This window comes from Pantherophis guttatus, chromosome 7 (genome assembly GCF_059756535.1).
Source record: "Pantherophis guttatus breed Tessera chromosome 7, ASM5975653v1, whole genome shotgun sequence".
Taxonomy (NCBI): Eukaryota; Metazoa; Chordata; class Lepidosauria; order Squamata; family Colubridae; genus Pantherophis; species Pantherophis guttatus.
In genome coordinates this window covers 55122492-55150222 of record NC_142069.1, presented here as the reverse complement: position 1 = coordinate 55150222, position 27731 = coordinate 55122492, and the positions used below count along the sequence as shown (strand labels likewise).

The 27731-nt window shown below is 43.9% G+C and overlaps 1 protein-coding gene across 3 annotated transcripts in view; it reads left to right on the top strand.

Annotated features, from left to right (window-relative positions):
• Window positions 1–27731, top strand: part of ANO6 (anoctamin 6) — a 125892-nt gene that overhangs the window by 66211 nt on the left and 31950 nt on the right. For all 3 annotated transcript variants that reach the window (XR_009623261.2, XR_015728755.1, XM_060694706.1), the window contains exons 8-12: window positions 1118–1252; window positions 16321–16426; window positions 18072–18132; window positions 19185–19330; window positions 20807–20884. Coding sequence is in view for 1 of the 3 variants with exons in the window: in XM_060694706.1 (XP_060550689.1) it covers window positions 1118–1252; window positions 16321–16426; window positions 18072–18132; window positions 19185–19330; window positions 20807–20884 (526 nt within the window). In the remaining 2 variants the exon portion in view is untranslated. The remainder of the gene's footprint in view (window positions 1–1117; window positions 1253–16320; window positions 16427–18071; window positions 18133–19184; window positions 19331–20806; window positions 20885–27731) is intronic.

The following is a 27731-nucleotide window of genomic DNA, read 5'->3' as shown; positions in this document are numbered from 1 at the left end:
CTTCTTATATAGTTTTTTTTTAAAGTTTTTTTGATCAATATTGGGAGCATAGATAATTACTAGTAAAGCCATTTTTAAACCTATTTTAATCTCCAAACATAATGTTCTTCCCTCTTCATCTGCATGTAATTGTTGAGTCACTAATCCTTTACGGTCATACACCGCAATACCTCGTTCTTTCTGATTGGCCAGGGATACATACAATTTCCCAAGTTTGGGACAAACTAACACCCTTTGCTGGTCTTTATGTATGTGGGTTTCTTGTAGACAAATTAGATCATAATTTTGTTTTTGTAGGTTAAGCCAAACTTTCTTTTATTTGGGGCGTTTAGACCATTAATATTCACTGAAAACAGGTGTAGCTCCTCTTCCATATCCTCACTTACCTGTGGCTTTCTGTTTTTGTGATCTAGTTTCCACTTGCAATCCAAGTCCATCCCCAACCCTTTCTTTTCCGTTCATCTTCTTCTCCTGTTCACCATGACTTTCCATCCTTGTCTCCTGTATAATATCTTCCAAGCTCCTGCTCTCTGGTTCCCCTTCACTTTCTCGATCAAAGCGAGTAAATTGAGATTCGTAAAATTCCTGTGCGTCTTGTGAGGTTTCAAGTCTAATCCTCTGACTCTGCCATGGATCAATTTTGAAACAGTTTAACTGGATTCAGAAAAGTTGCAAGATAGAAAACAGCTGATCATCGAGGATTCTGTTCCTTTTGAGCAAGTTTCTATTATTTTAACATCTGTGTAATGAGAATGCATACATGCATATAATCCATTATGCTATTCCCATTAGGGGGGAACTATATGTTATGCATAGCATAGAAAAAGAAAAAGAAGCAGTAAGCAAAACAAGTTAAGGCACAAGGTAAGTGAAAGGAAAGGAAATATAAACTTTAGTTTAGAAACTTTATAAACTTTAGTTTTCATTTAATTAAAGTTTTGCTATTTTAAAAAAATAACCATAACTACTTTTGAGTGATCCTGGAATCATTCTTAAAGACAGAAATCAGGGTAGCACATTGCATTATAATGTTTTCTTCTTGAATATATGAGAAACTGATTTTATTAATAAAGGAAATACACATCTATATATTCAAGGGATGTTGTTGTGTCCATAGGAAATACTATGGTGAGAAAATTGGGATCTATTTTGCCTGGCTGGGATTCTACACCCGGATGTTACTTCTGGCAGCAATAGTTGGTGTTGGATGTTTTTTATATGGTTATTTCACAAAGGATAACTGCACTTGGAGGTAACCTCATGATTCATGCTTCTCGTGTTATTTATAGTCATGCATAAAGATCCTATTTCCTAATTAGACCCGATGTCAGGATTCCAAGTAACACCCCCGACAGAAGTAAGGTTCTGAGGCAGCCATTTTCTCAAAGTTCCATTTTATTAGAGATGTCATATTGGCACATCTGGGAAAACCCGAATCTGAAAGTCTCCTGGGTTTTCCCCACCCAAAGGAAAGTCAAAGTCCCTTCCCCTGCACCCACATGTCCATCACATGGTCCAATCAGGTCACCATCCTAACTGGAGTTGTTTCTCAGTCACTCCTCTCCAGGTGCAGGCTGAATGTCCTTGACTCCCAGGCACTGGTGGGATTCAGCCAATTCGCACCACTTCGGGAGAACCAGTTGTTAACTTTCTGAGCAGTTTGATGAACTGGTTGTTGGAAGAAATCATTAGGGCAGAGAACCGGTTGTTAAATAATTTGAATCCCACCACTGCTCCCAGGGAAAGTATTTTGTTATGGCTATACATCTCACCCCATCTCCATCCAACCCCCCTCCCATTTCCCACAGCATGCCCATCCACCAAGTGTGGCAGCCCTGAAGATCCAAAGAAAAAGATGGCCTCCAGGGCTGACACCTGGCCGTTCTCATGTAATAATTTATTCTTGTTAGTACACATAGGCTGCAAATTCTGTACATATTTCTCAGAGAATAATAAATACATACTGAATTCCATGGACAAAACAGTAAGGATGCAGCAGAAGCATGTTCTTTTTTCTTCTTTGGTGGATCTTGGAATTGATTTCCAAAAGAATGAAAATGTTTAAAGCAGGGGTGTCAAACTCGATTTCATTGAGGGCCGTATCAGGGTTGTGTTTGACCTTAGGGGGCATGGGGCATGGCCAGGATGGGTCTGGCCAGTTCAATGTCACATATCAAGGCTCTGTTTTCAGCTGCTATGACCTCTGCCACAGCCCTCTGCCAGCAAAAACGGAAGCCAGGGAGGTTGCACACGGCCCTCCCAGGCTCTGTTTTTGGCCAAAATGGCTGCCTGCAGCCCTCTGACAATGAAATCTGTGCCCCCCTGTGAGATCCATTTTCAGCTGCAATGGCCTCCTGCAGCCCTCTGCCAGCAAAAATGGAGCTCGGGGGGCATTTGCTGGCAGAGGGCTGCAGGAGGCCATCGCAGCTGAAAATGGAGCCTGGGAGGGCCGTGCACAGCCCTCCCAAGCTCCGTTTTCACTGGCAGAGGCACTGTGGGCCGGTCCTTCGCTGTTTCCAGGGCAGCCCCACTGGCCTGATCTAAGCACTCCATGGGCCAGATCTGGCCCGCAGGCCTTGAGTTTGACACCCCTGGTTTAAAGTATCACCAGGTTATTTTAAATTAGGGCTTAATCAGGAAAATGGAGATTTCAGGAGCAGAGAGATACTGCCCTTCCTTTGCCACTGGAATTCCCCATTTGTAGAGATAATCTCAGCAGAGATGGGGAAGAGACTTGTAGAATTTTGGCCAACATATCAGGGACATCAACAAATGTCCCTGATATCAGGGACTTCCAACAAAACTACCCCCTCCCTCATATCCACAGATAGGTTTGTTAATCCTATTCTAATCACATTTAGCTAGATGATCTGGACAACCAGATTTTTATTGGTTGTGCCTGAGTAGACAGGCATAGGATTGCATCACTCAATATTTATGCTAGTTTAATAAATCAATTTATTATTTCAGTTTTATCTGTTCTTTTAAAACCATAAAGGTATATGGTATCTTTTTACTATTAACTCTATTCAGTGGAAAAACTACTAAAATATTTATTTATTTTATTCATTTAGTTTGTCAAGCATGTATAAGATAACAGGTATAAATTAAACATGGACATGAACACAGGAAATGAGTACAAATAAATGGGGACAGTAGGACAGGGATGGTAGGCACTCTGTGTTGGCAATTCTTATTTGCTTGGGTTCGTTCCAGGCTTGGGTTCGTTCTGGGCTGAGTAACCACACACACAATGGATGTTCATCAAACCTGGTTTAATACAATACAATCTAGTAACTGCCAGACCCGCTGGAGTGGATCAAAGTCGGAGCTAAGCGATCGGTCATCTCGCTCCGTCTTATAGTTCCTCTCAATCTATCACCGCCAATCACCAATCATTTCACCTTGTTCAGCTGTGCCCAGCGTTCAGCGGCTGTGATGTGGTTTGAATCCGCCGTCTGCTCCCCATCACAGTCGAGGCCGGATGATGTTATTAGATCTGGCTGGTCCAACCGCACCTATCCTTGCCAAGTCCCTGCCATGCCCGCCACCACCTATTGTGCAACATCATCCTATCCACACCCTATCGTTTCCACCACCAACACCCATGCTAAGCAGTAATGTGGGAGGCATGTGTCATTGCTGGATCAGGTTTTCTCGCCGTTTCTATTCCCTTCCGTTTCCCTCATGTCTGTTCTGTGTCAAGTAGTGCTGGATGCTCGACACTCTGGTGCGCTTATGGACGCCCCCTTTACGGATCTCTTAGGAATGGGGTGAGGTCCACAGTAGACAGTTTAAGGTTGAAGCTGTGGGGGTTTGAGGATATAACAACGTTGTCAGGTAGAACATTCCAGGTAGACCACTCTGTTGCTGAAGTCATATTTTCTGCAAACCTTGAGTTTGTATCTATTGTTTGACCATGTATTATTGAGGTTGAAGCTGAAGTACTTGTTGACAGGTAGGACATTGTAGCAGACAATTTTGTGTACTATGCTTAGGTCAGACCATAGGCGGCGTAGTTCCAGGTTGTCCAAACCCAAAATTTCAAGTCTGGTAGCATAAGGGATTCTATGTGTGGTCCAAATGTTTCTGCAGTGTAGGAGTTGCAGATTACAGGACAATTTTTTCCTGAAACTAAACTGCTTGTTAGAAAGCAGGTTGTTTGTGTTTAAGTGGAGGGTGATGGATTGGTTTATAATTGATTCCATGACTTTACAGGTGACGCAACACAGTGAGATTGATCTGTAATTTTCTACTAGTCTCCCTTTTTGAAGATAGGAATGACCGTGGCTAATGACCATAGGTCGGGCAAGGAGCTGGTTCTGAAAAATACCTCATAGATTGTGCTTAGAGGTTTGGCTAGGGCAGTGGAAAGCTTTTTCAAGAAGTAGACACATAACCCATCAGGGCCAATAGATAGAGATGGCTTTAGGTTGCGTAGTGCAACCTAAATATGCTGAGAATGTGGAATGTCAGATTCCTAAAAGTGATACTGCCATTCAAGTGGAGGAAGGGGGGACTTGGATTCGATTTACTAGCATGGCCTGTGTCATCAGATATTTTACAACCTATATCCTGGCGCCAAGGAAGCCTGAGATTCCCTTTACCTGCAGGAATTTATATGATAGTCATGTGGGTTGTCTCACTTTAAAGGGTAGTGGTGGGAATGCATGTTTGTTCAGGTTCTCAAAGGAAATAGTAAAGAAAACATCTTCACACTTGTGTATTGGCTAAAATCTGCATTCTGACTTAAAGGGAGGGGTCCTAACCACTTTAATCCTACTGCTTTGCCTAAGGGTATTCAGATTGTGCTTTAGCTGGATGGCTTTCACTTCTGCTTAATAAAAAAATCCTTTTGAACAACTACGTTTCAAGAGTTTGTACTTTCTTAAATTGGAAGGAGAGGTGATCCTTACAGAAAGCACAATCTGCAAAACGGTCAACCCAGAGAAGCAATTCGCTCTACTGAGGGGACCTTGCAAACCATGTCTGAACAAAGCAGTGAGCTGGGAGAAACTGATTGCTGGGGAGAGACAGCAACCGCCACCCAGTCGGATGCGTCTCGTGCAACCCATCGGAGAGGATGAGGTAACCCTGGAGAATCCTGAAAAGTCCCGCTGGTCAATTGGCATCGGAAAGAAAGATGGCTGGGATGAGAGAACCAGAGGAGTCACCCTCAACTGTGGCAACCGAAAACCGGTTCCAGTTTTAGTTCCAGTTTCAGAAAACCGAAACTGGAACTAGAAGCCCTTACTGACCAGGGGGGACTGACCAAAGCACCCCTGAGGGAGGACTATCTGAAGAGGCATATAACCCAATTGGTGATGGAAACTTTGGAAAATCTCAACATCCGAAGGGAGCCAGGACAACAACCAAAGAGCACTGAAAGGGCAGCAGTCGTGGATGATGCCTGGGGAGGCACCCCCCTCCTGGAGCCCGCCTATCGAGCAGACGGTGCAGCAGCAGTGGGAGAAGACCCAGCAAACCCTCCCCCCCAGGCAGCACGCACACCGGCGCCCATTCCCAACCAACCCTGAGCTCCTCAACTGGAAAGAGAAACTCCCCCCCTTGGGGTGAAGTTTGATGGGAATCCGCAACAATTAGGATTCTTTGTGGCACATGTGCTAACCTACATGCAAGAGTATGGGCATGATTTCCAAACCCAAGGCTCCCGAGTGCGAGTTGTGACCCTAGCCCTAGAGGGTGCCACAGCCAGATGGATGGTGACCCTACATAACACCAACGCACCAGAACTGCGGAATTTCGACCATTTCATGATGGGCCTGTGACGTCAGTTCGAGGACCCACTGGCAGATCGCAAAGCATGTGACTGCATTAAGGTGGTGAAGCAGGGGCGACGGCCAGTAGCAGAGTATACTGAAGAGTTCCAGGACCTCGCATGTCATGTGCACTGGCCAGAAGATATTTTGGTGAGCTGTTTCAAGGATGGCTGAGTGATGATCTATACAATGCCTGCGTGGCCCGAGGGGCACCGAATGACCTACATGAATGGTATGTCACCGCCGAAGAAGCTGAGACTGATATGGCCAGAAACCAGTATCGAGCGGGGCGAGTATGGAAGAAATTCTCACCCCAATGGAAGCAAGAGCCCCTCAAACCACAAACCGCATTCTCCCCGAGATCTTCAGCCTGTTTCAAGTGTGGAAAAGAAGGGCACCGAGCTGCAGAGTGTCGTTTGCAAACACCCGCCCAGAACCACCCACCAGGGGAGGGTCCTGCAAAACCGGGTCGGCGTGAGAAGGAGACTGCTCTGAGGAGCAGGGAGACCGTAGAAGTCCCATCCCCTCTTTGGGGAGGAAACCCTGGCATCTGAACAGGAGGAATCATACTCATTCGGAAGCAATCCAGATGATGAGCCACTGGTAAGCAAACCAATTAATCTGCTTACCCTCCCCTTAAGACTATTTATCCCAAACCAGGACAGGGAGATAAGTATCCCCACCCTAGTGAATTCAGGGTGCACCCGTTGTTTGATCAGCCCAACCTTAGTAGGAAAGTTAGGGATTAACGTAAGAAAGCTGAAAAAAACCCATTGCTGTTCTGTCCCCAACCCCACGCACACACACCAACAGACGTTCAGGAGTTAAAGACCAAACCAGTCGGCAAAATCCTTTTCCTTATGATAACGGAACTTGGCAACAACATAGTGGCTGCCTGCCAAGAGTTTATTATTTACAAAGAGGAGAGATAACTTCTCCCCACTTCTGAAACATCAAAGGAAAGCAGCTCAATAATTACAATCAAGTCCAGAGATAATCCAGTCTTAAAACAAAAGTCCGGCAATGCAGAATGGCATGGAAGCTTTCAGCTTTGTTCGTCACAAGGTTTGACTGGCCACCATGGTCCCTTTTATATCCTGTGGGGTGTGGTCCAGTGATTCAGCCTAATCTCAGGCACGCCCTTTCTTCTGTTGCACATGCTTATCTCTGCGATGCTGGCGTGGGTCCAGCCAAGACTCATTACCCTCATCACTGTCCATCTGTGGCTGTGTGGACGTGCTTGGCCCTGGCCCTATCTCTTGCCCTTCGGCAGACACAGAAGGCATTGCCAGAGAGGAGGGTCCTGGAGAGGGAGGCTTTGCCAACTCCTCCCCTTCACTCTCGGAGTCCTCTCCTGATGATGACACAGGCTCCGGTAACGGAGCCACAACAATTGCTTTCTGCCAACTAGATGGCTCAATAGCAGGAGGGGAGCCAGTTTCTCTGGCCACCGAGCCTCTACATATAGGCATTGGAAGCCACGAGGAAAGGCTTACATTTATAGTGGCACCTGGCATGGAATGGCTGTTGGGCCTTGCATGGCTTGCATGGCTAAAAAATGGAACCCCCCCAGTCAATTGGAAACAAGGCATCATAAAATTTCAGAAGAAGGTGACTTTTGCTGAGTACCCACATAAAGGAATTGAGGGGGCAGAGAATTGAGAAACAGCCATGCCTGGTCACACCACACCAACTGGGGGCATACCCATAGAATACAAGGATTTAGCTGAGGTTTTTAGCAAAAAAGCCTCAGATGAGCTCCCCCCCCCCCCCCCCGGCACCGTGCCACTGATTGTACAATAGAAATCTTACCCGGTGCAAAACTCCCTAAACACAAGATGTACAGCATGTCACCGAGGGAGTTAGAAGAGCTGAGAACATTCATTGAGGAAAACCTAGCAAGGGGTTTCATCGAGCCAGCCCGACCAAAAATTGCAGCTCCTGTGCTCTTTAGAGAGAAAGAAGATGGCTCAAAACGTCTCTGTGTTGATTTTCGTACCCTTAATGTGGTCAGTGTGCAGAATATGTTCTTCTCCCCCGTATGAAAGATATGTTAGCACACCTCACTAAAGGGAAAAATTTTTCAAAGCTGGACTTAAGGGAGGCTTACTACCATGTCAGAATTAAGGAAGGGGATGAGTGGAAAACAGCATTTAACACCCCCCTCAGCTGCTACCAATTCAAGGTGTTCCCCTTTGGGTTGCAAGGAGCTCCTGCAGTGTTTATGCAGTTAATAAATCAAGTGCTGCATCAGCATTTACATAAGTGGGTTCTGGTCTATTTGGACGACATTTTAATCTACACCGAGACCAAAGCAGAACATGTAAAACTAGTCAGGGCAGTTTTAAACAAACTCTGCGCTGCCAAACTTTATGCCAAACTTTCCAAATGTGAATTCCACCAAGAGAAGATTGACTATTTGGGATACCGCATTTCGCACCAGGGGATTGAGATGGATTCTCTAAAAGTGCAGGCTGTACTTGATTGGGACCCTCCCTGCACATGTAAACAGTTACAGAGCTTCCTGGGGTCTGCCAACTTTTACCGCCAGTTTATCCCTGCGTTCGCTCAGATTGCCCTCCCTATCACCAAGCTCTTAAAAACAAAGGGGGAGGACAACCCTAAACCAAAGCAACCATTGAACTGGACTATGGAATGCCAGGTGGCATTTGAAAAACTTAAACGGTTGTTCTCGGCAGAACCAATTCTAAAACACCCAGACACGGAGAAACCATTTGTCATACAAGCAGATGCCAGTGATGTGGCAACAGGAGTGGTTCTACTTCAGAAGAATGAGCAAGACCAACTACAACCCTGCGCTTACACATCCAAAAAGTTGAATGAGACTGAGCAAAGGTGGGCTATTTGGGAGAATGGGCATTGGACTTACCTGATACACCCCTTCTCTGTTCATCTGTCACGGCAGTCAGTAGTGGGTGATAGACAGGGAGCTGGGCTATAGGACCGAGTCAACTGGAAGTCTAAGCTCCGCCCTTTCCTGCTTGGTTCCAGTTTTGAGGCGAAGGTTCCAGTAGACTGGCGTGTCTGTAGAGATAAAATGGTAAACGTGAAAAGGAACACCCCCCCATGGGAACCACGCCCTCCAGTACTGACCAGGGTGGGCCTGACTGCCGTGACAGATGAACAGAGAAGGGGCGTATCAGGTAAGTCCAATGCCCATTCTCCTGTTTGCTGTCACGGCAGTCAGTAGTGGGACATACCAAAGCCATGTCCTATAGGGAGGGATCCGGTCGGACTCTCTAAAGCACTCTCCGGCCGAAAGTGGCATCAGCGTAAGCGTAAGTATCCAGCCGGTAGTGGCGGATGAAGGGAGTCACGGAAGTCCAAGTCGCCACCCGACAGACCTCTTCCAGTGGAGCCTGGGTAGCCCATGCAGCTGATGTTGCAGCGCTTCTGGTAGAATGTGCCGTGATGCGGCGGGGCACAGGTAAGGATTGTACCTCGTAGGCCAAGGAGATGGTCGCTCTCAGCCAATGGCCAATCATAGTAGACGGGGCACACGCCCCCATTGACGCAGGTTGAAAGGAAAGGAAAAGGGCCTCGGACCTCCGGAAGGAAGAAGTACGTGAAAGGTATTCCTTTAAGGCTCTGCGGACGTCCAGGGTGTGCCAGACTTTTTCCAGGCGATGCTGCGGTGAAGGACAAAAATTCGGAAGTATGAGCTCTTGAGCTCTGTGAAAGGTGGAGTTAATCTTTGGGATGAACGCTGGGTCTAAGCGAAGAACTACTCTGTCCTTGTGAAAGATACAGAGATCGGAACGAGTGGAAAGTGAAGCGAGCTCCAAAATGCGTCGCGCGGAGGTGATTGCCACCAAGAAGGATACTTTAAAGGTCAGGAATTTTAGATTGACCTCCCTAAGGGGTTCAAAGGGGGATTTGGTGAGGGCTGTAAGTACCTTATTGAGATCCCAGGTGGAAAATCTGTGAACGGTAGGTGGTCTCAGATTGGTGGCTCCTCGTAGAAAGGTCCGAATGAGAGGATCCTTGGAGAGAGGCGTACCTGGGCCTGAGTTCCAAACAGAGGACAGAGCAGCCACCTGATGGCATAGTGTATTAGGTGAGAGGCCGGAAGCAAACCCCTCCTGCAGGAAGTCCAGAAGTTGAATGACAGACACAGAGGAGGAGTCCAAGGAACGTCTGGAGCACCAACGAAGGAATGATTTCCAGGTAGGGTCATAAATGTGGACGGTCGAAGGCTGGCGAGCCGCTAACATGATGGGGATAGCGGCAGGAGACACGTTGGAAGAGATCAAACGGAGCCGCTCAACCTCCAGGCAGTCAGATGGTAAGCCTGCGGATCGGGGTTGACTAGGTTGCCCTGGCGCAACTCGACCTGATTGTCGGGAATCCGCCACGGAGGAGCCACTGAGAGGGATATGAGGTCCGCGAACCACGGTCGACGGGGCCAATAGGGGGCGAGTAGAATGAGCTCCGCCTTCTCCTGCAACAGCTTGCAGATCACTTTGGCGATCAAGGGAAGCGGCGGGAACGCGTAAAGAAGCACGCCTTGTGGCCAAGGACTGCGGAGGGCGTCTACCGCCTCCACCCCGGGTGTCAGGAAGCAGGAGAAAAACCGTGGTAAGAGATGGTTCCTGTGGGAGGCAAAAAGGTCCACCTGCGGAGGACCGAACCGCACCTTCAGTTGATTGAAGAGGCGGCGTGGGATGCTCCATTCCGTGTGATCGATTTGAGAGTGACTCAGAAAATCGGCTTGGCTGTTGTCCTTCCCTGCTATGTAATCCGCCCGAAGGGAGATCAAGTGAGTCTCGACCCAGAGACCCAGACGAATGGACTCCTGCAAGAGAGCCCGTGAGCGAGTCCCTCCCAGTCTGTTGATATGGGCCTTTGCCGATACATTGTCCGTTAGGACTAGCACATCTCAATCTCGGATGTGAGGTTCGAATTCCCGCAGGGCCAGATAAACAGCTCGCAGTTTGAGGACATTGATGCTGAGCTTTGTTTCCTGAGGAGACCAAAGACCCTGTGCAGTGTGAGGACCGAGGAGAGCTCCCCAGCCGAGGAGACTCGCATCGGTAGTGATTACTAGTCGCTGGGGTTCCAAGAATTTGCAGCCTTTGGACAGAGCCGGCGACATCCACCAGCGGAGGGAGTCAATCACCGCCGGAGGAATCTGGATTGTTTCCGAGGTAGGATGCAGATCTCGTCACTGAAAGGGGAGCAGGAGCCATTGAAGACATCGGCTGTGGAGACGAGACCAAGGAACGATCCCGTAAGATGACACCATTTTCCCCAACAAGGTGGAAAGGTCTGAGAGGGAAGCAGTTCGGAGACGAATGGATCGCCCCGCTAAGGATGAAAGGCTGAGTTGGCGTTCCTGGGATAAGGATACCTCAACTGCGACAGAATCAATGACAGCCCCCAAATGTTGAATGCGGGTAGAAGGGATTAAACAGCTTTTAGCCCAATTGATGGAAAAGCCGTGAGCCTGCAGGATTTGGATGGTCCGTTTGAGGTCCAGATCCGCCTGGGTCAGAGAGCGGGACAGGATGAGGATATCATCCAGATAAAACATAGTTCTGATGGGGATGGAGCTAATGTGAGCAACCAAGGATGCCATTATCTTAGTGAAGACCCTGGGGGCCAATGAAAGACCAAATAGGAGAGCGGTATACTGAAAATGACACCCTTCGTGGCAAAAACGCAGAAATTTGCGGTGGCTAGGCCGAATTGGAATATGAAGGTAGGCCTCTGTTAGGTCAATTGAAGCCATGAAATCCCCTTGTCGTATACCTAGAAGGATGGTCTGGAGGGACTGCATCTTAAACCGGCGATATACAATGTGCCGGTTTAGAGATTTAAGATCAAGGATCGCCCTCCAGCCTCCTGAAGATTTGGGAACCAGGAAGAGACAGGAATAAAAGCCTTCCCCCCACTGGGGAGGAGGGACGGGTTGGATAGCGTTGATATCCAGGAGATGTTGGATGGCCGAATTAACCCTGGCAGTTTTGACGGGGTCCCTAGATGTAGGGCATTGTAGGAAAAATTTGGGGGGAGTGGAACGAAACTCTAGAAAAAGGCCAAAACGAATGGTAGACCCAGGCGTCTGAAACAGTAACATCCCATGTGTCAGCAAACTGGGATAAGCGGCCCCCCAAAGATAGGTTGGAAGGGGACTCAGCGGGACCGACGGAAGGGTCGGCCCCTGCTCCCTCGAAAAGGCCGTTTGAAGCCAAAACGAGAGCCTTGTCTAACCTGGGATTCCTGGGTAGTCGAGGACCTAGGCGAGAAGGTTCGTGGAGATCGCTGATTGGAGAAGGACACGTCTGACCCACGAAAGGAAGAGGAAGGATGAAAGAAGTGTTGAGGTCGCGTATCCTGGCGACGATGTAGAGGAGGCAATATTTTGCGATGATCCTTTGTTTCAATTAAGAGAGGATTCAGCTGGGAACCAAAGAGTTTGTCCCCGGAAAAAGGGGAGGAGGCCAGACGCCACTTGTTTCTGATGTCGGCTTGCCAATTACGAAGCCATAGCAGCCTGCGGGAGGTGATGGAGGTTCCTATGGCTTTGGCCGAAAAATGGGCTGCGTTGAGGGTAGTGTCAGCGGAGAACTCCACCGCCGCCAAGATCTTATTCAGGTCCTGGTGAGTGCGCTGATCGGACGCAGGTAAACGGGCTTGAAGTTGTCATAGCCAAAGGATCGTGGCCCTGTTGAAAAATGATGCTGCTGAAGAGGCTTGCACTGACCAGGCCGACGCTTGATGGCCCTTCACCAAGGTCCTTTCTGCTTTCTTTTCTTCAGGATGCAAGCACTCTTCAGGGGGGCCTGTGAGTGGAGAAGAAGAGGATAGAGCCAATACAGGTGAGTCTACAGAAGGCACTTGGAGAAGAGAGGAGAAATCAGGGCCATATTGTAGAATCTTTTGTCCAAATTGTTAGGTACTGTCGGAGGACCACATCCGAAAATAATTTGGGGGCCGGGACCACCTCTTTTTGAACAGCAGGTTCCTGAAATAAGGACGTGGCAGGATCTGAGGCCGCAGATGAGGTTGGAACCACAGAAGAAGGGCCACCCAGGTGGGTGACAAGTTGAGCCTTATGGAGCAAGGAACGAAACATATGGGGACGAAAAAGGCCAATGAATGCCGGTTGATCAGGTTCCAGGCCCTCATCGTCTGAGAGATCCTGATCTGGAACAATCTCCCCATCTGAAAGGGAATCCTGACTAGCAGAGTCAGCAGCCTTACAGACCTCCCGGGATTCTTCCATTTCATCCTGGTAGGATGGCTCTCTGGATTGTTGCTGAGAGCAGGAATGAACAGCAGGCTCTAAATGAGGCCTTTGCTGTAGGCCCTGGGAAATGCCCTGGCATATAGCCTCAGATATGAGGGATGCTAAGGCTGGAGGAATGTCTTGGAAGGCCTGGTAACTCTGGTTGGGTGGTTGGGCCGCAGTGGCCTGCAATGAAGATTGAGCAGGAGCAGGAGCAAGTGGAGGGTCCTGAACAGCAGGGAAAACCGAAGCTGCCTCAGAATCAAAAACATTTTCCTCCACTACTGATCTGTCCGGAGATAAGGCTGGGGTAGGCCCTTGGGAATGCATAGTGGTGGGAGGGGCCCTAGATGAACCTGAGATCTCTGGAGGAGGTTCGGGGTGACCATCAGAGGGCACTAGGCCCGAAGCAGTTTGGGCTCTGGAAAAGGCCTTTTCCATGGCCTTGTGGCGCCCTTCTTCCTCCCTTGAGGGTTTAGAGCCTGAAGAGTGCGAAGGCACGGTGGAGCCAATGGCTCTGGATTTGGAAATCCAGCCAGAAGATGTCCCCTCCGCGGGATCCTCCTCCCTGGTTCGCTTCCCCTTAGAGTGGGCTTGGCGGGAAGAGCGCGATTTCGCTGCGTCCGCCATTTTGAAATCCCCCGGGAAGGCAATTAATGGTGGTCAGGGCAGTTTTTCGGGTCCCCAGATACTTGCGTTCGCCGTAATGCAGATCCTTGTCCTGGGAGGGCAGAGTGATGTCGCTAGCCTGTCGGCTTAAAGCGCGACAAAAAAAGCGCTGTTTGGCCTCGCGCTGAGGAAAAATGAGGCCGCTGCTGAGCTTGAGAGCTCTGAGGCGCAGCGTGGACCGCCGAATGCCAGGAGGCGGTTAGCCCGGTGACAGAACCCCAATTTGCTCAGATGGTACTGGGGTTCTGTGAAAGAGTACCTCCGCCAATGGATGAAAGGCAGGAAAGCCGGGAAGCGCGGCAGAGCGAACTCGTGCGCGCGCTTAAAAGCGCTGCCGTTCGGCAGCTAACGAGAGGAAATAAAGCCAATTAAAGGGAAAAAGCCGTAGAAGAGTCCAATCCGTTCCAAAATCCAAATACCAAGTAGAGACTATCAGATAGCAAGAACAAACTACAGACACAGCTGTCCTGGCAGACCGAGTCGAAAAACTGGAATCAAGCAGGAAAGGGCGGAGCTTAGACTTCCAGTTGACTCGGTCCTATAGGCCAGCTCCCTGTCTATCACCCACTACTGACTGCCGTGACAGCAAACAGGAGAAAGAGGCTTATGCAGTTCGTTGGGCATTGTTAACCTGGCGGCACTTCCTAGAAAGCAGTAAGACCCCTTTTGAAGTCTGGACTGATCATAAAAATCTAGAAGCCTTAAAGACCCCAAGGAAACTCTCCCCAAAACAAGTACGATGGGCTCAGTACTTTAAACGATTTGATTTTACTCTAAAATACCTCCCGGGGGGGGGGGACTTTCTGGCGGATGCGCTATACAGAAAACCGTAATACAATAGTGCAAAGTCAGATGTAATCAAACCTATAGTACAAAACAATCAACTAGCCGCTAAAGTAGTCACCAGATCCCAGGCAAAACAAGAAACATTGACGGACAATGACACCATCCAAACTTTTAAACAAGCATTGGCCACTGATGAATGGTTTTTGAACAACAAATCCAGCTGTCTGATGAAAGAAGACTTGGCTTGGGTGGGTGGGGGGGAAGTTGTATGTCCCTGCAAGCCAAAGACTATGCTTAATGGTATGGTGCCATGACTCCAAATTAGCTGGACATTTTGGGTTTGTGAAAACTTTACACCTGATTAAAAGACAATTTTAAAATCACTAAAAAGGACATAGAAAGCTATGTAGCTAGCTGCCCCATTTGTGCAGCAGCAAAAAGACGCCAGGGAAAATCCCCAGGTCTATTGCAGAAGGTAGCTGAACCTTCAGCGCCTTGGAGAGAGATCGCTATGGATTTCATTGTGGAATTGCCAAACAGTGAGGGAAATACTGTTATTTGGGTTGTGACAGACCTATTTTCAAAACAGGCACATTTTATACCCTGCCAAAAGATCCCAACTGCTAAAAGTTTAGCCAAATTATTCCTAATACATGTTTATCGACTTCATGGTGTTCCACAAAGGATGACAGAGAGGCTGTCCACAAAGGATGACAGAGGGGCTCAATTCACCTCCAACTTTTGGAGGGCATTTTTGGGCTTACTTGGTACTGGCCAGGGGTTGAGCACATCCTTTCATCCTTGTACTAATGGTAATTCTGAAATTTTGAACTCGGTGCTAGAACAATATTTAAGATGTTTCATTAATTTTCAACAGGATAACTGGACCGAACTTTTGCCTTTTGCTGAAGTTGCGTTTAATAATGCTGTACATTCAATTCAATGGTGGGAATGCATGTTTGTTCGGGTTCTCAAAGGAAATAGTAAAGAAAACATCTTCACACGTGTATTGGCTAAAATCTGCATTGTGACTTAAAGGGAGGGGTTTCTACCACTTTAATCCTACTGCTTTGCCTAAGGGTATTCAGATTGTGCTTTAGCTGGATGGCTTTCACTTCTGCTTAATAAAAGAATCCTTTTGAACAACTACGTTTCAAGAGTTCATACTTTCTTAAGTTGGAAGGAGAGGCGATCCTTACAGACTGAATGATAATATACATTCTGGAAAAAAATACCAACTATGACAAATGTACTAAACTTCTGTATTCCTCAAAATCTTTTGTGTCATTATATCAGTGTTACTTTGAGATATTAAGCAGTTTATCTTGTGTTTGCCAGAAGAATATACAGAAATATCAACTCCTAATTAAAATTATAAAGCATGTGATTAAAAATAAATAAATATAAATAATATCAGGAAGATAACAAAACAGAATAAAATAATATTAGGAACATCAAAATAAATAGAATTATTTTTGGCAAGAGGTCTTAGGACAGCTATAGAGCTATAGAAATTATATTTTACCAGTGTATAGTTCAAGGCCAACCATCATTGAAGTGAATTGGAAGAGTTCTCAAAGAGATTATTCACAAAAAAAGAATTATGGGTGGGGAAAGAGCTCATCATCAATAATACTCACTTATCACATATTTTGTTTGTATTTTGCATATCAAAAAAGGGGCCAGTGTAGCTACACTGGTAGTACCACAATACTTATGAAGTGGAAGATGATCAGGACAGTAGTGATCAATGAAAACTATGAATTTAGCCCATGAATTTAGCCCATTCATTGAGTTTCATAATATGTAAGATGGATTTATTCATTCTTTCAGTCAAGAAGTATGTGATCCAAACATAGGAGGTAAAATTATTATGTGTCCACAATGTGATCAAGAATGCACATACTGGAATCTCAACATCACATGTGACTCTTCCAAGGTATTTTTCCTTCAGCATTAAAAAAATATTACTGTGACATAAAATGCTGTTTTGAAATAAACTGAAAATATGTGGAGAAGGAAGAATATAAGATCAGCAATAAACATAAGAAGTGTAACTGATTAGTACAACCCTTAGCACATAGTTTTTAAACAAAATTAATCCAAATAAAAACCATCTGAGAGATTCTGTAGGCCTGTAAACGTACAAGTGAAGTAAGCTACTATCCAGTACAGCTAAACAGATTGGGCTTCATGAAATCATCTTAATAAAGCAAACACTCCTCTTGTATATCCTTATTCTATATGCGAAGATCAAAAACAATACAATAGTATGGTGAACATGACTAGGGATTAAGGGAAATGTCAAGTTAATTTCATTCAATTTCCCATTTCCCAATCCTAAATTTGCTGTAGGCATTGAACATAAGTTTGCAATTTTAAAAAGTATAGGAAATAGTATAAGATCCTAATATTTAATATGTATTTTTCCTGACTAGATATATTTTAGTGCATCTTCATAACATATATGAGCTGTGGTGGTGCAGTGGTTAGAGTGCAATACTGCAGGCTACTTCTGCTGACTGCAATTTGGCAGTTCAAATCTCATCAGGCTCAAGGTTGACTCAGCCTTCCATCCTTCCCAGATGGGTAAAATGAGGACCCAAATTGTTAGGGGCAATAAACTGATTCTGCTTAGAGAGGGCTGTAAAGCACTGTAAAGCGGTATGTAAATCTAAGTGCTACTGCTATTGACATATATTTTTGCAAATCATTTTTCTTTAGCACATTTCATTTTTGTGCCAATTGCTCAAATATATAAATCTGATTGGAGTTATAAAAAGATTATTTGGGTTTCATTTTACCTCCAAGAAACTAAGCTGGGGATCTCCCCATTTTATCCTCACATCAATCCTGCAAAATTATTTGATGTGAGAGGGTGATTGGTGTTAATCAATTAAGGGTTGCAGGGTTGAGTGGATGCTGGTATCTAAGGAAAGTTGGGTTTTCCTATTTGGAAACTGTACATTCCTACTCACATTACGGTTGACCTATATTGTGGGTCTGTTCTCAAGGAACATATAATAACCCTTTTCTTCTTTTAAAGGGTCGTATTACAATATTATGATTTTATCATATGAAAAAATTACACCAGAAATTGGCATGATTAAAATAGTGAGATCCACAAAAACCATGTTTCCATATAATAAGCTTATTATATAATTGGTGTTCCACCAGAAGACCGTCTGTTTGCATGATAAGAATGCAACAGTTAGAAAAACTGATCTGTGGCATTATTTTTATGGATTCGTGTTATCTTTTAATAGAATTGTATATACAGCAACAAACAGCACACCTTTTAGGCTACCTGGCATATTTTTCTCAAGCAAGCAGATGGACAGGGCCATCAGCTGTCAGCTGGGGACCCAGGAGGAGATTCATCCATTTCTGTAATGAAGAAGGAATGTAGTCAGTCACTGTGTATATAGTGCAGTGAAGCAATGATTGAATGCAGATGCTTAGGTGCATAATATAATAAAATAATATATGCACATGACAACCAAATGATAAAATCTACAATGACAACAGAGAGTTAGAGTTAAAGAATACTGTATGTTAAGCCATTCTCTCTTCATGTTTTTCAGAAACTCTGTATATTTGACAGCTTTGGAACATTAGTGTTTGCAGTGTTTATGGGGATTTGGGGTAAGCTAACTTCTTTGTTTTGCATACTGAGTGATTAATTCAATAAAATGGGACAAAGTGTCATTTATGTTTATGAGACACCTCAATCTTTATTATAGAATTCGTATAATATTTGAATTTGTATAGACAATAGACAAATGTCAGCAAACAAGCTTAAGGACTTGGCATGCAAAAGGAAAACTGTGGGCATGTGCCATCAATTTCTCCTGCACAGCTGTGTACACAGAAATTAATCAGCCTAAAAGCTTCTCAATTTCCCGGGTTAGCTCTCCATGGCGCTCCTGAAAAGAGAGAGAAGATAACAGATCTGAATCCTGTAACAATCTTTCCCCTGTACTTGCAACTCTTCCTATGAAAAATGCCTAGAACAAGGCGTCCAACCTTGTTAAGATTTCACCTCCCAGAATTCCCCAGCTATTCCATTATGGAATTGCCTCAATCCAGATGCAATATATTCTTGATAGAAAAAGACTTGTTGCAATAAAATTGCTAGTTCATCTTTCTCTCTTCAAAAAATAAGCTACAGGAAATTGAGTTTATAAGCTAGGAAGATGTAACTGAACATGTTTTGAAAAATCTTCTTTAAAAAAAAGAGTGGGAAAAGTACCGTATTTTTCGAACTATAAAATGCACAGGAGTATAAGACAAATCTTTTGGGGGGAGGAAAACAAGAAAAAAATCTGCCTTTACCCATTTGCTGCCACCCATTGCCACGGCCCACTCGTCATGACCACCACCCATTCGGCGCAGCCCATTCACCGCCGCCGATCACTGCCACCACTGGCCGAAAATGCAACACATGGAGGCCAGAAATGCGACGCGCGGAGGCTGAAAACAGCCAAAGGGTGGGGGCCAGCGGGTGGGGCTTTGGCAACATTTAGTGTATAAGACGCACCGCAATTTTCACCCACTTTTAGGGGGAGAAAAAGTGCGTCTTATACTCCAAAAAGTATGGTACATAAAATGGCATGGAATTGTTGCAGGTGGCAACAATTTGACTTTCACTCATACAATATGTACTGATTGCTTTTCTTGACTTATTCTTTGATTAGTTAGCTTGTTTTTGGAGTTTTGGAAACGACGCCAGGCTGAATTAGAATACAAATGGGACACAGTGGAGTTTTTAGAGCAAGAGGAACAAATATGTCCAGAGTATGAGGCAAAATGCCACCATATAATAGTGAATGAAATTACACAGGTAATTGTATTTACAGTTTTAAGCGTTTTAATTAAAAATATAGTTTGAATGAATTCACTCAATTCTTCTTTTCTAATTACCAGAGCTGCATGTGTATAGTTATACAATATACAAACATGCTGCAAGAGGGATTATTAAATTTCAATAATGCTGAGCAAAAGGCAGCTTCTTAGAAAACCTCTTTTCTTGACTTCTTCTACCACAGTCTAGTTTAGTGCACTATGACATTTTTTCTCTTTTACCTATGTAAATAGGTAAATGGTGGTAATAGAAGCAACATCTTCTTGCCTTTGATCTGCATTGTAAAAGTGTCAGTTAAGGGGGCAGCAGGTAGATTGACTTGTCTAAAATGATCAGATCGTGCCTTTAAAATTACATGGGAAATAGGCAGTGGAACAGAAAGTGTAGATCACTTGCTTCTTGTATGAACTGTGTGCCATTTACATTTTTTAATTTATATGAGTTAAAGTGGCACATGGCTATGCAATGTTGCATAGCAATAAACTTCTTTCAGATGCCAAGTTTGGGGTTTTCCTGGATCATAGGCTCTGGTGGCAGAGTTCTCATGGTAACATTGCTACTATGGATATGGTATCCTACTTTGACCACAGAATACACAGTAGGGGTGATGATATTTGAAGTTAAAAATGGGCTCTTCTGACTTTTGCTAAGCAAATCACATATGAGGGAAAGAGACAGAGAGACCATGAAGATCTCTAATTGCTGCTATCTCATTTAGATTAATATCTCCCATGCAGCAATGCCAGCTTACTCTCATTTTGGTGTGGTTGTCAGGTGCAGAAATTTGGGCATAAGTGCATGTATTGGCCATAAAATGATACTTTTACTATAGTTGATGGTAATTGCAAATGGTTGCTCAATGTGTCAGTTGCTAAATAAGGACTACCTGTATTTCAATCTCCAGCTTTAAAAATTTAGGTAAAACTGCTGGGGGGGAAATGTATAAACCCAATTTCTCCTTTTTCTTCTCTTTCTTCTCTCTTTCTCTGTTAAAGCTATAAAAACCCTTTGTTTTTCTTAATTTCTTCATTATAGCAAGAATATACTGAACACAAAGATCATTTTGGGTATCTCTCATATGCAAATTATTACTGTATTCAATTTCATTTTGCTAATGATGGTCTATGCCAAAATAAAGTATATTAGCACGTTGCATTTTTCTTATTGTTTAATTGCTAGATTTGTATATGAGAAATAATTCTTCTAAAACATTATATTTTGTTATATTTTAATAAATAAAATTAATAAATTAATGTAGAAATGAAATAAGTTTTTGGAAATAAAAAACTTGCTGTTGAAAATGAAAAACTATTACCAAATTAATGAGATACAAAGAAGAAAAAACTAGACAGGTTTGAAGTTTCTAGTTTAGAAATTAATTAGAATGTAAGAAAAATTACATATTCTTATATACTTGTCCTAATAATCTTGTTTCAATTAACTTTGTTTATACAGCAAGAAGAGTATGTTCCTTATACAACCTGTGGAAAGTATGTACGGATCTTCTTCTGTACAAGTGCTGTCTTAATCTGGGTAAAATTAGTTGGTTCATACTATTTAGAAAGTGTTAATTTCTGCTATGATAGCTCCTTGAAAGAGCAAAATTATGTGATCACTATTAAAATGACAATTACTGCAATAGTATAATTGTTTCTTTTTACAGATGGAAATAGGAAGTTTGCTTTGGAATACATCACTCCATGCAGAAGGCCAACATATACAATCTAGTATGTGTGTATATGTATACCAGTATATGTATATGTATATATACATATGCCTGTGTGTGTGTGCGCGCGCACACATACACACACATGTATATATACACACCCACACACACATGGTCCTCAACTTATGACAATTAAGGCCAAAATTTATATTCTTAAATGAGAAATTTGTTAAGTGAGTTTTGCCCCATTTTACAACTTTCCTTGCCCCAGTTGTTAAATTAGTAACATGGTTGTTAAGTGAATCTGGTTTCCTAATTGACTTTGCTTGTCAGAAGTTCGCAAAAGGAGATCATATGACACTGGGACACTGCAATCGTCATGAATATGAGTCAGTTGCCAAGCATCCAAATTTTATTCACGTGACCGTGGGGATGCAGCAATAGTCATAAGTGGGTTTTTTTTTATTGAAAAGTTTTACAAAAAAAAGGTTTTTCCCCCAATATTCCCCCCACCCTTTTTCCCTCCCCCCACACCCCCACACCCCTTCCCCCCAGACTTCCCATAGCAAAATACAGGGTATTTCAGTTAACAATCATAAGCTAAATTAACCTATCTATCCTTAGACTACAAAATCCCCCCCTGAAACCTTAACTCCACTATAGATAACATAATACTTCTAAAACTTAACATTCATTCATAAGCTATTTGATATTTTCTTGTCTGACACTTATTTTGAATATAATCAATCCATCTTCTCCATTCTGATACGTATCTTTCTTGTGTATAGTCCTTCAAATACGCTGAAATTTTCGCCATTTCTGCTAAGTTCGTTACTTTCAGTGTCCACTCTTCAATAGTAGGCAGAGTCCTTCTTCCATTATTGCGCTACCAACAGCCTAGCTGCTGATATTAAGTTCAAAATCAGTTTAGTCTCTAATGCTGTACAATCCATCGTTATGCCCAATAAAAACAATTGAGTAAATTTCAACCTTTTCTTCAAAATGTTCTGCATCACCCACCAAATTTTTATCCAAAATGCCTTAATTTTCTTACAAGTCCACCATATATGATAATAAGTTGCATCGTCACATTCACATCTCCAACATTTAGCTTGCAAGTTTGGATACATACATGATAATTTTTTAGGATCTAAATGCCATCTATAAAACATTTTATAAAAATTTTCTCTTAAGTTTTGTGCTTGCGTAAATTTCTAACCCAAATCTTTCCCCATGTTTCTATCATCACTGGTTCCTGAAAGTTTTGTGCCCATTTTATCATACAATCCTTAATCAATTCCATTTCTGAATCTATTTCCAATAATGCATTATACAACCTTTTAATATGCATTTGACTTTGATCTCTAATCTGTTTTACCAAGTTTTCCTCATTTTGCATAACACCAATTTTTTGGTCTTCCCTCCATCTAGCTTGAAGCTGACCATACTGAAACCAGGTGTAAATTATCCCTTCTTCTTTTAATACATTTAAGGGTTTCAATTGCAGTTTACCCCTTTCCATAAAAAGAAGCTCTTTATAAGTAATCACCTCCTGTTTTTGTTCTATACTTACAGTATGTTTTCTATTGCATGTCTAGGATTTGCCCATATAGGTATCTTGTAGTTTAACTTATATTGATACTTTTTCCAAACCCTCAGCAAGGCATTTCTAAGTATGTGACCCTTAAACACCTTATCCACTTTTTTTTCGTATAACAAGTAAGCATGCCATCAATATAACAGATCATAACCTTCTATATTCAACATTCTCTCTTCAGTTAAATTAAACCAGTCACTAATTTGTGATAAAACAGCTGCTTCATAGTACAATCTTAAGTTAGGCATTTTAAGACGTCCTCTCTCACGTACATCCTGTATAATTTTCAGTTTTACTCTTGGTTTCTTCCCACCCCAAATAAAAGTATTAATCCCTTTCTGCCACTCCATCAGGTTTCCATCTTTCTTAAGCACTGATATAATTTGAAACAAAAATAGGAACCTAGGTAATACATTCATTTTTATTACTGCTATCCTTCCCAGTAGAGATAGTTGTAACTTTTTCCAATTTTCCATTTCTTTCTGCACTTTTTGCCAGAGAACTTCATAATTGTTTTTAAATAATTTCGTATTTGAGGCTGCAATATACACTCCTAGATATTTAACCTTTTTAACTATTTCAAACCCCGTTATCCTCCCTAAATCTTCTCTTTGAGATATGGACATATTTTTAGTTATCATCTTTGTCTTATGTTGATTTACTTTAAATCCAGATACCTTTCCATATTGACCTATTATGTCCAACATATGTGGTGCCGATTCTGTAGGTTGAGATAAAGTAACAACCAGGTCATCTGCAAACGCTCTTAATCTATAATCTTGCTGTCTAATTACAATTCCTTTTATTTTATCAGAGTTACGTATCTTCTTCAGCAAAACTTCTAAAGTTAAAATAAACAGCAATGGAGACAATGGACAACCCTGCCTTGTACCTTTCTCAATTTTAAAAGAATCTGTTAAACCTCCATTAACTATTATTTGTGCTGTTTGTTCCTGATATATTGCTCTAATTGATTGTATAAAATACTCCCCAAAATGCATTTTTTCTATTATCTTAAACAAAAATTGCCAATTCAATCGATCAAATGCCTTCTCTGCATCCAAAAATACGAGCGCTGCAGGGACCTGGTTATTTTTTTCCAAATATTCCATTAAATTTACAATTTGTCTAACATTATATTTCATTTGCCTCCCTTTCCCTGATTGGTCATTATGAATTGTTTGTTGCATAACTGGCATTAATCTATTCGCTAATATCTTGGCAAAGACTTTGTAATCAGTGTTCAAAAGTGATATTGGCCGAAAATTTTCAGGTTTGATACAATTTTGATCTTCCTTCAGGATCAGTGAAACAAAAGCCGTTCTCCAAGAGGGTGGAACTCCTCCCCCTAATTGAATTTTACAAAATAAAACAAGGGGTGGCGTGTTGGACTGCTAAGAATTTGTCTATTTGGGTTTGCCAGTCTCCTGCATCTAGCTGTGCCAGTGCCTCTTTGGCCGTTCTTACAAATCTCTCAGCCAATCCATTACTGGCTGGATGAAACGGGGCCGAGAGTGCGTGCCGGATGCCTAATTCTGCCAAGTATCCCTCAAACTGGGTGGTGGTGAATTGGGGCCCATTATCCGACACTAGGGTGTCAGGCGCCCGTGGGTGGCAAAGAGTTTGCGGAGTGCCTTTATGACTGCTTTGGAAGTCATGGATGGCATGAGAGTGATCTCGAGCCACTTTGAAAAGGCGTTGACGATCACCATAAAGGTCTGGCCATGGAAAGGCCCTGCAAAATCTATGTGAATCCTTGACCAGGGCCCCCGGGGATGCTCCCATTCCTTGACTGGTGCTGTGGGGGGATCTGGCCTGGACTCTTAACAGGGGTTACACTTCCCCACCCACTCAGTGATGTTGTTATCCATTTGGGGCCACCATACATAGCTCCTAGCTAGACCCTTCATTCTTATAATTCCCGGATGCCCTTCATGTAACATTTTTAAAACTTTTCCCCTTAAGCATAAGGGCACAATGACACGGTCACCCCAAACAACCCCCTTGCATAGACAGTTCATTTTTTTTAGTAAAGAATGCTTTGAATTCCCCGCCCTCAGTCTTTGCTGGCCAACCCCTTGTGGCCCAACTCATGACAGTTCTCAGCACAGGGTCTTTAGCTGAGGCTCTCGCTACTTCCATTGAAGTAAGAGGCCCCGAGTCCAAAACATCATTAAGGAGAACTGGTGCCTCCAGGGTTGGGTCCTCTAAGAGGTCCGGTAGCAGGCAGCGGCTGAGGGCATCAGCATGTCTCAAACTCAGTCCCGGTTGGTGGACAAGTTGGTAGGAGTAAGCTGCCAGGAATATGATCCACCGTGTCATACGTAAGGACAAGGCAGCGGGGGTGGGCCGTTCTCCAGCCAGGAGGCCCAAAAGTGGACGATGGTCTGTGACCAATTTGAAATGTCGGCTGAATAGATATTCGTGAAATTTCTTGACCCCCAACACTGCTGCAAGGGCTTCCCTGTCCAGCTGGCTGTAATTCCGTTCCGTGCTGGACAAGGTTCGAGAGTAGTAGGCGATGGGTGTCTCTAGCCCGTTCGGTAGTCTATGGCTCAAGACGGCTCCCACGCCAAAGGGGGATGCATCACAGACTAGAACAAGCGGTAGCGTCGCATTATACTGAATCAGGAAACTGTCCGCGGATAGGAGTTTTTTCACTGCATTGAATGTGGCAGCTTCAGCCTTCCCCCAGACCCAAGGTGCATTTTTGGCCAGTAACCGGTGTAGCAGTTTGGCGACCGTTGCCTTGTCTCTTAGGAATATGACGTAAAAGTTGAGGAGACCCAAGAAAGCCTGTGGCTCCAATTTGTTTTTTGGTGTGGGCATGTTCTGGATGGCCCTTATTTTGCTCTCGGTGGGGTGTATTCCTGATCCATCCACCTGGTACCCCAGGAATTCCACAGAGGGGACTGCAATCATGCACTTATTTCATTTTACGCGAAGTCCAGCCTTCCTGAATTTGGCCAAAACCCGACTGAGTCTGTCCCCTAGCTGTTTCTCGTCTGTTGCACTGAGTACATTGTCAAAGTAGGGCACAACCCCTGGCAGTCCCTGTAACAGACGCTCCATGGTACTTTGGAAAAATCCGGGGGCTATGCTGACTCCGAATTGAAGTCTGGTGCATTTGAATGCACCTCTATGGGTGACTATAATCTGTGCTTCCACGGTAGCGCCATCTACCGGTAGCTGCTGGTACGCCTCCGCCTACTCGTTCCCGGAGCTCGTAGTGCTGCACAAACTTCGATGGTACCAGGGCTTAGTGTGCCTTGAGTGTGGCTTGTAGCACTTTCCACGAGACGGTCTGGACCGGTGTCGGTTCCGAGAGTGACTCCACCATGTTGAAGACCTCCGGCCCGCAGTGGCTCAGGAACAGGGCCCTCTTTCAGTTTCCGGGGCGGCCCTGCATGTCGCTAGCTTCCAGGGTGCACTTGAACTGGATCATGTACGACCCCCACTTCTCTCTGGCCGGGTTGAAAGGTTTTGGCGGTACGAATGCAGACATTGTAGTCCTGTTGTGTATGGCTCGTCAGCCTGGCTGAATCAGCTGTAGGTAGCTCTTTTTCAGCTTGCTTCTCAGTGCCTCAATCCCACCCTCATCGCCAATGTTGAGTTGGGCGATTGAGGAGGCAGAAGCAAGGTAGTGACAACAGCTCTTTAATGTAGAGTGAGACTTCTGCAAATGTTACAGGCAAACAGCCCTCCTTATATACCCAGCCAGCTGGGCAGCTGACCAATCACAAGTGACCTACTGTTGTTTAAATCTCCCACCAAAACTATATACATAACATGTTTTGCAGCTGTCTTTCACAGTACTCTTTTCAAATTTCGGTACTGTCCTCTTTGTAAACAAATTAGTAGTCTACGTGGACAGATTACCTATCTAGAATCACTAATCTGTGCCCTCCAAGCAGAAATTAGGTACCCAATTCAGCCATTCCACTCTATTGAGCTGCCGCGCCATCAGTACCCTCTATCACAAAGATCCTGCAGGAGAAGAGCAGTACGGACAACCATGGGATCTGGCAGGGTGAGATCTGTGAACCATAAACACAAAGCTTTTGCTGTGTCCCAGCATAACAGATACAGTGCCCTTGCTGACCTTAATAGGGACACTAAAGTGACAGGTTAAAGTAGTTGTGATACTGATAACTCAAATAAGCAGGGGATCGTGGTCCAAGATGAAGAACTTACTTTGGAAAGGGGAAAGTATGAACCAGGTATTACACATCAGTCACACCAGAAGAGCACAGTATCCAAAAAGAGAAGCCACCTTCTGGTTGGTGATTCAATTTTAAGGGATGTAAATTTAGGAAAAGATATGGAGATTTTGAAAGAGGTCAGGTGTCTGCCAGGTGCTACTGCCAGCAGAGACAAGAGGCGTATTCTTAAGATAGTCAAGAATGCCAGTAAGGACTGCGATGTTGATGCTATTATACATCTTGGCACAAATGATCTGTCCCAAAAGGATGTACTTTCTGTGCAGAATGATTTCCAGAGTTTGGGGTATGAACTTAGTAGTATAGGTTGTAGGCTTATCTTTTCAGAGGTTTTACAGTATATAAGGAACAAAAAGGGAAAGGCCAGCGTGTAGCGGAGCTTAATGGATGGCTAAAGGTGTGGTGTAGAAGGGAAGGCTTTGGTTTTATTAGTCATGATGTCTGCAACTGGTCCAATAAAAAACTGTACAAAAGAGTTGGATTGCATCCATCAAAGAAAGGGACTGAGTTACTTAGCAATAAATTCACAGATTTTCTGGATAAACATTTAAACTGAACAGTGGGGACAGAGAATTAATTGATCCAGAACATTTCTGTCCCCAGCAATCCAAAATTAATAGGGCTATCAGTGTCTGTGCGAGTAAGATTATCACCCCTGCTGTCAACCAAAACCAAGCATTTAATAGTGAGTGCCATACCATGTGCATTAATCAAACAGGTAGCAAGAAAGTAGGGGCAGTCAGGCACAACACAGGTTATGTAGATAGTAAACACAGGGTCAATCAAAATGGACTCAAATGTCTATACACCAATGCACAGAGTATGAGTAATAAACAGGGTGAATTAGAATTCAAGTAAATGAGGGCAGATATGATATTGTTGTCATTACGGAAACTT